Source organism: Aplidium turbinatum, chromosome 9 (genome assembly GCF_918807975.1).
Source record: "Aplidium turbinatum chromosome 9, kaAplTurb1.1, whole genome shotgun sequence".
Lineage (NCBI taxonomy): Eukaryota > Metazoa > Chordata > Ascidiacea > Aplousobranchia > Polyclinidae > Aplidium > Aplidium turbinatum.
This window is the reverse complement of record NC_137480.1, coordinates 12,330,752-12,342,253: the sequence shown is the minus strand read 5'-3', so window position 1 is coordinate 12,342,253 and position 11,502 is coordinate 12,330,752. Positions and strand designations below refer to the sequence as shown.

At 38.8% G+C, this 11,502-nt stretch overlaps 1 protein-coding gene across 1 annotated transcript; it reads right to left on the bottom strand.

The window, feature by feature from the left end:
• Positions 1-1,115: 1,115 nt before the first annotated feature.
• On the bottom strand, positions 1,116-10,224 carry LOC145776609 (IQ motif and ubiquitin-like domain-containing protein). The gene is made up of 16 exons (XM_082587837.1): positions 10,037-10,224; positions 9,704-9,784; positions 8,984-9,394; positions 8,430-8,522; positions 7,996-8,130; positions 7,593-7,760; positions 6,686-6,861; positions 6,389-6,544; positions 5,924-6,134; positions 5,074-5,249; positions 4,618-4,788; positions 3,670-3,846; positions 2,683-2,804; positions 2,146-2,272; positions 1,832-2,017; positions 1,116-1,475 (listed from the first exon to the last, which is right to left on the bottom strand). The coding sequence occupies exons 1-16, from the start codon at positions 10,098-10,100 to the stop codon at positions 1,302-1,304; spliced, it is 2,628 nt and encodes an 875-aa protein (XP_082443963.1). The 5' UTR covers positions 10,101-10,224; the 3' UTR covers positions 1,116-1,301.
• Positions 10,225-11,502: the final 1,278 nt, after the last annotated feature.

Genomic DNA, 11,502 nt, shown 5'->3' with positions numbered 1-11,502 from the left:
TACCTACTTTGAAAGCTTCACGGAATACACTAATAGCAACACGGGATTACATGATAGGAATATAATGACAAAATTACTCAAAATTAATTAGTTCAGTGTTGACAGATATCCAGAATGTTATTAGTTATAGTTATTGCATCAGTGTAGACTTATTCCTATCTGGATACAGCTGTCTGAAGGTTTAGACTGTCATGAGGAGGAACTGCTTTTGCTCTTTGTCATTGGTGTGCAGAAAATTGTATTCGCACATCATGCTCAAATTTGTATTCGCCACACCACATTCAGTTATGTCATTCACAACTCTCATGCCAAGTAGAGTCGATTTTGTAGCAATGTAGGTGTCATTGGGTTCCTAAAGAGTGGGGTGTTGACTCAAAAAGTCAAAATGCAGTGCAATAATTTTTAAAAATCGTGTGTTGTTTGCTGTGATGAAGTCCTGCAGTTCTTTCCTATTGACAGTCATTAAGTCCACAATGGCACGTTTAGAAGGGTTCTCAAATCTTGGACTTTTCAAAGCCTTTACCACTTTCAGTTTTATGCTTTCTATTTTCTTTTTGCTCAAGAAGAAAAGGCATGTCTAGAGCTAATCATGCAACCAACAGCTAAGTCTAATAGTAATAATAGGCTTGTTCACCTAAAAATACCATATAAATTAGATAGAATTAAAAAAGTTATGCAAGTGAGCTATCACTTGTCAAAAAGCCAATGTGGCCCATTTGACCCCATTTTATTTAAACAGAAAAATTACAAAAAGTAAAAAAGTGGCACTATTAATATTTTCAACATACTAATTCAGCATTCTGGGGTGTATGCTGTTCAGTAAATTTTCATTCCAGCTTAATTAGTTTTTGTGGTATACCAAAGTTTTTTTGGTAAATTTTCAAATTTTAATATTTTCACATTTTTTGGCCACTTTTTGCATCATCTGAAGTATATTTTCCAAATGTAGATCTGTGTTTGTTTTACATGATGCAAATCTATGGGAAAGCAGCTTTAAAATGAGCTATTAACTTCCGATTTTAGAAAAGAATAAGTAGGAAAAAAATGTGATAAGTAAACAGAGTAACAGAATGGCCCATTTGCCCCCGCGTCCCATTTGACCCCGCTTGACCCTATGTCTTTAGTGCAGACACATAAAACTCAAAGTATTTCAACAAAAGAGTAGGCTAGAGGGTGCAATGAATAGAAGTTTCTATGAACATCGACAAAAGCATCCATTGCGATAAAATCGGATCATCGTCAACTTGAATGATATTCGACAGCAAGAAACGCCTTGTCAATCAATGACATCATAATCTCAGTTACTGATTGATGCTGAGGGCTTGTCGTCCGCGGATTTCACTGGGACCTTGGAGCTTCTGCGAGCCGGTGGTCTTCTTTCGGAGCTGCTCAGACATTCCGGGAAGTCTGCTGAAGTATATCCTGGCTAGGGTGTGCTTGTTCTTTACTTTGTGAATGAATACATCTCCGTAAGCCTGAAAAATGCAACGCGTTTTCAAAAATGTTTGACAAAGCGGTAAGCTGACTCGCATCAAGTTGAATTATAATTCTTTGTTACGGCGCCAATGGTTCTCAATAACTACCTGTCTACCCAGATTATGGTGGTTTGTGGTAGAATTTGTTTGTTCTTTACCGGATCAAACGTAACTGGCATGTCAACTCACGGTACAAGAAACAAAAATACAGAATAAAAACGTAGCTTTGCTTGCTTACCTGACGTGTCTTATAGTACCGTACAGAGGTTAGGATACTTCATATATACTTATAGGTTATAGCATTATGTCACAAAACTTTCACATTCGTCTTCAAGACAGCTGACATCAATGCTTACCTCATTGAGGTGATCGAGCCGAGTGTGTGACATAGCTTCATCTTTGGTGAGGAGGATGCAATTCCAAGGGGACCACTCTTCATCTTTATCCCATCGAACCAACACAAGGTCGTAGAGATCATCCCAAGAGCTAAGGATGCTCTGACACCCCCAAACGTTCTCGATAAGATACTGAAGATCTTTCTCCTGCAGTGTTAGGAGATTATTAAATGATCTTTTTCCTGAACATGTAACATTTTCAAATCAGCCCGCTTTTTTATTCCTCTCCACGAAGTTGGTGGGAAGACAACACCGTGACGTTTGATATCTCTTACCTGAACGAGATAGGCGATTTTGCTATTATCGCCGAGAGCTTCCTCGTCGCGACGTAGATCTCGTAGCATGATGCGGTATCGAGAGAAGTCTTGCCTTGCCCGAGCAATGTTGTCAGTCTCTTGAACTCTAAACAATCAAACGCAACATTTGTTTGTAAATTCAACTGTAATTTTTGGTAAGTTATAACATCGACGCTAGATAGGCCTATATTTCTGAGATAGGCCATTGGTTTCCCGTTTCAAATCAGGATGGGTTTGGCCATCACCGCAAACGAAATCAAGTCATTTATTGAATAAGCATCATTACATGTGAAATAACGACCTAAAAACATCACAAACAATGCTCTTATCTGGTTCCGACGTGGCAAGCTATGAGTGACATGAAATCAGGACTGAACTGAAGTTAAACAGAAGGCAATATCTCTAAACGAAAGGTCTTTGGAAAATATTTTCTGCACGGATTGAAAGTAACCTGCCCTATGAAGTAAGTTGCCTTTCAAATTGACAAGACTGACTACAATAACAATAGTTTCATACTTCCTGCACTTTCCAACCGATCTTGAATTGGACATGATTTTGAACTCGGTTGATGGAAGATATTGGTTGGCGCTTGTGCAATAGTAAATGTCCTTGCGGAGTGTACTCGGATCTTGTGGAACCTAAAGTGAAAAAATAGTGCGAAGTTATTGGTTAATTGAAGCGTTGTGAACCCAACCCCCTTCTCTCGCATTGTCCCTAAATACGAGTGCACCCGTCAATTAGCCACTGCCTGGTGTCATCATTATTTGAAAGTAGGCTCACCTCACTATGGAGAGGTCTGTACAGAGAGCATTCGCATTCACAGGCGGTACTCTCTGACAAGCTCCAGTGCAACATATCTGCACTAAACGCCATAAACCAGTGAGCAGGCGGGTGAGCCTCGATGAGGCAAGTCTAGAAAGGCCACAACCCGACTGGCTCAGATGGAGATCCGGTCACGGATGTGCTACCTGACCGATACTTTACACCACGCCACATGACACTCTGTTTACTCGAACTAGAGCATCCACTGGTGACCGCCAGGAGATCGTGTGCAGTACGCAGATACAATTGACTTTCTTAACTTTAATAGCTGCTTTGGAGGTTTTCTCGATATGGTACAAATGGTCAGGGTTTTGGGTTTTCTGCTGAGCGATAGAGTTGTAACCCAAAGCAAGTTTGGTTAATCGTAATAGGCTACAAAAGCTGCCTTCGCGAGAAACCTATCCACAAGTGTTTTTAAAAGTCCAATACCTTGTGACGTTCACACTATTTCGCACCGTTCTATACCACATAGCATTCTTGGATTTTCAGAGAACATGGGGGAGTGCAAGAAACAAGAGTCATGATATTTGAACAGCCTTTTATACCGCGTAGATTGTAAAATTTCGAGGAGCAAATTACTTTCCTCGCTGAATCGGTTGCAAGCTAAAGGCATCAGTACCCTATTTTCTCTGCCGACCTATGGCGCAAACAGTGTCAGAATCTGCCTGGCGCATTGCTCACCTTGAGAAGTCGTGCAGCTTCTGGATTAAACAATGGATTCTTGCAATATTGCAAAAACAAGGTTGATATCCGCTTGCGCAAACCTTCGAGATGCGCTTCAGACACTCCCCGCATCAGAAGATCCGCTTCCCTGTCAATCAATTCAATGATCTCTCTGGTCAGCTTGCAGTCGTGTTCCTGTGTGTGAGAAGAATATGGAGATTGTATAGTTAGTATAGTTGTATAGAGATAGCCTATTATACATACCGCAATGATGACTGAAATTAGTTTGTCTGCAGAGTAGCCTACAACCAAATAAAGCAAAAGATGGTGGTTGTCTGTTTGCGACAACGTTTTAAGGACAAAGCCAACTAACCGACTGATAGGCCTAACCGAATAAAATAGTGATTTTGGCCTGTTAACATTATAGGCTACTGTTGAAACTATTTGAGTAAGATAACTGCTAAATCCTCGGTCAGCTGGCCACAAATGCGTGGAACGGTAGACGTCCTCTGGGTGGTTGAAATTTAGGTAAAATAAATCTAGACACAAATTTTCAAACAAGCGACACTATGAACCACAATGAACGCTGATGTTTCTGAGACTGTGCTGAAAATTATAAACTGCTGCATGTATTAAGCCAAAATAAAGATCTACAAGTGTAAAAAAAGCAACCGCTAAAGCATCAAATCATGTAGTAGCCTAAATGAAATCAGCCAGGTTCAGAATTCAGAAACCTATCCCAGACAGCAAATCAATCGCTTTTTACATTGATTCAGTGTCTGCAGACATTGAATCAATGTAAAAAGCGATTGATTTGACTTGACAAGATTTTCATTGACATTGACAAGACATTGATTTCACAAGATTTGCCGCATATCTGGGATACGTCGCAAATCTTGTCAATAAGCTTTCGGTATCGTTTAAAAGTGATTTCCTCGGGTAACCTTATTCAAATACAATCCGTACTTTGACGGTGTGTTTGAGGCTGAGCAGGACGTCCAACCTCTCATCTTGTGTCAGATACTTCATGTTGATGCTGTTGTAAATATCTTTCATTTCCTTAGCTCTGATGGTATACTGAGTGTCCATCTCAGTGTAGCGACCGTCGTAGGCTTTCCATCGCTTTGGTGCAGCAGCCTGGATAAAAGAGTAAGAAAAAATGCTGATTTTTTTTTAGTTTTAAAAGTGAAAGGCGAGTGAGTTTAAAAACTATACGTGTCAATTTTGCTTTATTTATTATTGTTATCTATTGTTTGTTTTTTCAGTAAATTTTACATCTTAATTTAGTCTGCAACTGTGGTTACCCAGACAGCAAAATCCGTCGTTTTTACCCTCTAAGTCTAAGACATGTAAGCATCGCTTCAAGTTTAAACTATGATTTTAAAAGACAATCTCGTGACCTATCAGTGGACCGATCCGTACCTTGCTGAGGAATCGGTCGATGCCTTTTTCTTTGTTCTCTTTCGAAGCATCAAGTTTATGACGACCGATAGAGGCCAGAAGCTGAGTCTCTTGTTCAAGGAGAGCGCACAGAGCCGCTTTTCTTTCGGGACCATCTAGCTCGGAATTGATGTGGGCCAATTCTTCCAACCTCCACTCTACCAAAAAAATGCAGTGACAAAAATGAAAAAGTGACGTGCAGGGAAAAAGTAAGCCACATTAACAGACTAATTTATAGCAGTATTTCAAATAGCTTCAACTAAATAATCAGACAGAAAAAGGGTGGAGAAAAGCAAGTGCTACCCAGGTCAGGGTACTTTATTTTATAACATTCTCTTCACACTTCTGTCATGAAATTGGAACATTGTTTTCAAGCAAGTGATCGACTCGAGTCGGGTATTAGAAGGTTTTGCATTGAGTGTATAGCAACGTGGCTACCTGGAAACGAGCACTGACACGTAAAACGTTTCAGGCAACACAAGGGTGTAATATCACTATACAATACAGTGAAAAATGGGAAATTTTGCATTTTAACTGTTAGCAACAGTCGGCAAAATAGGACAAATTAAGCAGTATCTTTGCAGCCATGCCAGCAACAGTAGGGTGGTGATTTCTGTTTTCTTTGCCGACGTTATTTCAGCAACCACGCTCACCCAATTTATGACAAACTGGCCCAAAATATTTTTATCAATATCACGCTTTACCGGGTGTCAAACTAGCTGTGCATGGCTCTTACTCAAAGGTTTTATCTACTCGGCGATGCCATAGTCTGGAGATAAAACGTAATAAGTTTTCAAATCAAGACTGTTAAGAATCTTTTCTTTGAGCTTACTTTCCAAAGCCGCGTAAAGAAGATCGAAGTCTTCTTTTGTTTTCGGGCTCATCCTCCTCTCAAACTCTCTCTGAATCCGCATTTCTTTTTCTCTTCTTTTTCTTATTACCTCCTGCGCCTCCCACTCCAGCCTCCTGTCTCGATCTTGTCTCAGCTCTTCGACAACATTTCGAGCATGCCACCGCCGGAAGTAAGATTGGAGGACAATGACCTAGAAAAAAAATTGCGAAAAAAAGATCATCATTAGACCAAACCAAACATGTAATCGTCGTATTAGTTTTTCTCTACATGGTACTGTGAAGCGCAAATGGTGCGAAAAATGCTAAAAAACGTTGTTTTACCATCGACCTTCGTTGTGGGATCACTAAATGAGCAAAATGATTCTACTAGTCACACCGGCCGATGGCAACATTCCGTACTAGGCACCCAGCAAAAATTTGACACAAATTTATTGATTTGTCTTACCGCCTTCCATCTCCGGTCGAAATACTCGTCAAATGTCGTATAAGTTCCAGCAGTGATGACTTTGTCTTCGACGATTGATACGTAACACCCGATCTTTGTCATTTGCGTTGAAGTTGTGTTGGTGGTTTGAGAAGTGCGATTGCGTTCAAATACAGTCTGGAAAAACAGTTTTTAGCACATTTGAAGAAAAGTCTTCAAAGAAAATAAATTGTTCCACTAGCAAGAAGAATTTTGGCTCGTCACATAATCGTCAACCTTCGTAAATTGACAATTAAAAAACCACTTCAAATATCGCACCTGGCAATCTCTGTTGAATCGCTCCACTGTGGATGGTATTTTCGGCTTCTCTTGAGTTTGTGCGCTGGCGTGATGGAACTCAACCCCAGTTAATCTGTGTCGGTAGCCACCCAGATACGGTTTCCTTTTATTAGTTCGTTCAATTTCAACGACAACATCGTCGTATTCATTGTTTTCTAACACAATCAAAAACAAAAATGAAGTTCTCATCAAAATGGCCTCGCACAAGTAAGAAAAACCAGGTTAGTTCGGTTTGTTTCTATTTCTGACCATCACAGCGAAAAACAGTATATGCCAAGCATGGTAGAGATCTAGAAAAGGGCAGAAGCGACAAAACGCGAACGTTATGACGTGCTTGAGACCGAAACACAATAAGAAAATTAAAATTTGGCAGGGTCGTAACACCAAAATATTCATCAAAAGACATTTTTGAACGTGAGGAAATGTATCACTTTTTATTTCTTGTTGTAGAATTTCAAAGCAAGTAAAATGTGAAATTTAAAAACGTGATATTGACTTATACCATCTGACACTTGTCATGGACTTCTAAATAGTAGCACCTGGACTGGACACGCAGTGACCAACATGAGGCCAAACAGTTGGTACAACAGTTGGCCAACAGTGGGCCAACAGGGTTAGTTACTTGGCTGTTGGCCCACTGTTGGTCAACCGTTGTACCAACTGTTTGGCCTCATGTTGGTCACTGCGTGTCCAGTCCAGGTGCTACTATTTAGAAGTCCATGCACTTGTTAACTAATGCAAGTCAGCTTGTATCTTTTTTTGGATCCTTCTCTTGCGGTATGGACCATTCTCTCTTTTTCTTACAAGTGAAATGTGTTTGAATAATTAAATACACCCATATGCTACTTTAACGTTGTTTCAACATCAGCTACTTTTAGTTACCAACCTTTTATCAACCGCACCGTTATGACATCAGATGACCCCAACTCATTTCGAGTTTTCGAACTTCTCAACGGCGCTTCGTCGGGGTTATTAGAGGTCACGTCCAACTGGATCGTTCCGTTCGGTTGAACATTTAACTCTTTGAGTGTCAGTGCATCGGACAAAATTTTACCTAAATAGAATGGAGGCACACTTTAGGGAATGTTTCATGCATGCAATATTCATAGTTAAGAAAATATACAGGCAACATTGTAAGATCAATCATCCATATCGGCTATTAATTATTTATTCTCGACCAATAAAATAGTTGTAAAGATGATCAATTAACAAATAGCTAACATGACCAGAAATGTATCAACTTAACCATCTACCAAAGGCATGCTTCAAACAAATTTCCGAAAGCTTACCATCAAATGCGAACGTTAGGGCAGTAGCAGGCACCTTTAGATCGCCAGCAAGTTGGAGTCTTAGACGATGAATGGACTGGAAGATGGAAGAAGCCACGGTGACAACTTGTTTGCTTGGTAAAAGCAAAAATTTCACTGCGACAAAAACAAAAATCTATCAACGAAATCAATGCGGCAAGTCGGAGTACAGCTACTGATCAAACAATGGCTAAACAAGACCAACATTTTTACGGAAGTTTCTCTTCTTTCGCGAACACAGCAAACAAAATGAAAGCACACACATAGAATCAGTGATCCCTAAATATGGGTAAATATGTTTCACTATCTTAATTTTGTTCATGTATGTACTATGTATGTTGACTTCTGGTCTAGAATAAAAAAATAATAAAACGTAACTGTCGTATAGGCTGAAAAACTAATCAGTCCCTACGTACCACTTGCTGTGGCATCTTTTCCTTCTGAAATTTCAGACTCCGGCTCCTCGTCAGGTTCAATAGGGTCATCAAATCGTGATATATCAGGAAATTCTGTTGAATACACAATATATATCATGAACTTGTGAAAAATGTTTATAAAACGTGGAAAAACATATCAAAACTACTACATGAAAACGCTAAAACGCTAAAACGCTGCAGAAACTTTGAGGATTGCTCATCATCATTTCATTTTATCATTGAAGATGAAAGCGGTAGCCTATAGCTTTCGAAACGTTTGCTGAGCAATGAGTTCAGTTTTTGTATTATAGGAGCTGTGGTTTTTATTAAAAATCTATTTATAAACAAAGCAATCAAAATAACAATGATGTCACATGCAACTTAGATGGTTAAAACAAGAAATGGATTGTTGAAATAGGGATAAAGCGGTAGTGGGTAAAAGGTCTACAAGGCATAGTAGTTCATGCGCTTCTATTTCAGTTGGAAATTGATTTAATTGCATAAGGATATATGTTGCATAAATACTTTGGCCTACAATATACAACAGTATGAACCTGATCTCTCTGTAGACACTGCTTCCGTTATGGTTGATTCGATTACTTTAGCAGTGGTTTCATCTGCACTTTGAGAAATAGATGGCTCTGCATCAGCCACAACTGGATCAACTGTTTCCTTATCTTTACTTTCTTGTGCAGGTTCTTTCTCAGAAGACGCTTTTTCAGCAACTGAATCTTTTTCCGCAACTGAATCTTCTTCAACAGCAGCCTCTTCTATTGGACGAAGTTCTGCAGGTTTTTCGTCACTTTTCTCTGTTGTTGTGTCCAGGGAACTAACAGGGGGTTCTGAAGAGGGCATAGTGTCTGTTGGTCCTGCATCTTGTGGGGCTTCTGTAGTGATGACACTAACTGTTGCACTGTCCGCTCCAATTGTTTCAATTCCTGCTAATGTCTCTGTCGTTTCAATAGCTATAATAACAAAATATGGTTATGAGCATAATGCTACATAGTTTAGGTTAGCTCGCCTAAAAACACCAATAAACACATTAACTGGATTTTTGTATGCAAGCTAGAGCTAGGCTGCTTGACATTTCCTAACTAAATCAAACATCATTACCTTTATTGCATTAATGAAAATAAAGCTTTAGTATATAACTTTCAATGTTTAATATAAAGTTATATGATTGTATTGTTAAATATGCCCTTTATTGTGAGCAGGCCACTACTGTAACTAGCCTACTGTAGTAGTGTAGTAGGCTAGTGTGTGTATAGTCGTACCTGAGGCCTCAGCTTCTGTTGAAGTCAATTGCTCAGAACTTGATATTACATTGTGACTTTCAATTTCAGTTGCTGCTATGTCTGCAAAAGAATTAATCTTTAAACAAGGAACAATCTTTAAACATAAGGTGTCAACTCACTATTAGATCATATAGTCCTCTACCATTGCATAAGAAATAAAGGATAATTGTAATTATGCCAGCAGCATTGCTTTGCAAAACAGGGCTCCTGAAATTTCAACAAACTACAAATGCGCATTTTTGTGTGAAAGTTGCAAAATCGACACTACTAAACGAAGCCTTCAAAATAATTGTAGAAACAATGCAGCTTTACCTGTGCCAGATGCACTTGGCTCTTTGGGCGGGTCCAATTCATCTGTTTTGACCTCTTCAGACATTTAGCACAGTTATTTCACAAAAAAAGATTTTGATGCTGACTAATATGTGTAGATTTTACAAAGAATATAATCTTCATAAAATAGAACAAGTAAGTATTCAACTTCTCCCCAAATGCAGATTAAATTAAATCTACTCCTATAAAATAAGCAAGTATCACAGTTACTGGTTGCGTGGACGAGTAGTGAGAATATCTGCTTGTGTGCTTGATATTTGAAAAAAACACCGAGTTGACACCACTTCCGAGCATGTGGCTGTGTCTCGGCAAGACATGCAATAACATGCCCAAATAATGGAGGCAGCTGACATGATGACTAACTGTTCTGTATGCTGTCTAGTGTCATGTTAAAGCTATAATAATGATAGAAATAGGCTAGTCATCCACACAAAGCATAACTTTTATATGGGAAGACATGAAGGTATAACTTTTAAATGGGAAGACATGTTAAAAATTGAAAAAAAGAAACATTAATTATCCCAATAAAGGTGAAGCAGGCTGTTAAGGTTGTCAGGTGAATGCAACTATATTTGATATAATTTGCTCTGATTGGCATCATAACTATTTTGTAGTATTGATAGTATTTCTTGTAAAATAATATTGTATTGAAATTTCATATTTGACTAAAAACTTGAAAAAGGCTGTTAAAGTTTTTAGGTAAATAGTAGACTAGCTGTATGTAATATAATATTATTTTATTTTAGAAGTGCCAACCTACATTACATTTCATTAAAACTTGTAAAAGTATGGGTGACAAACTGACAGCACTGCATTACAAAAAATGCCACACAATGCAACGATATGATATTCTGACAACGGCCAACAACTGTAAACTGCATACGCAGTACGCAGGGGGACGGGGGTCCATTGAGCAATGGATTTAGTATTTGCTTAGTTTATGACAAGATTGTTATTTGCTTTGACAGCGCTTTCTAAGACATATCAAAGGCCATCTATACTTTGTTAAATTACTGAAAACTTCCTTTAAAATGAGAAGCAAATACCAATGACCCCTGCATATGCCACTGACTATATCACTCTCATCTCACAAAGCAGCCTGAAACAAAAAAGCATAAAGAGATAACTCAAATAGCATTACAGCAGCCATAGATAGTATTGTGCACACAGTAAACAAACGTGTGCAGATTGGCATTGGGCCAAGAGTGTAAGTGATACAGTATCATTCCTTCATTGTGGTCTTACAAAATGGCATCAAGTGGTTGGTAGGCACAACCAAGTCCAATTAGCCTCAAATTTGGTGCATGGCTTTAATAATGGCATGTACAATAATGCGACAAGCGGTCACTGAAATGAGTGACAAAATTTAACTTTGCAACATGGCATCACAGATCAACTGTCTGATTTGCGTTTCTTCTGTGCTGTACAAGTTATTCTGAACCATGTCT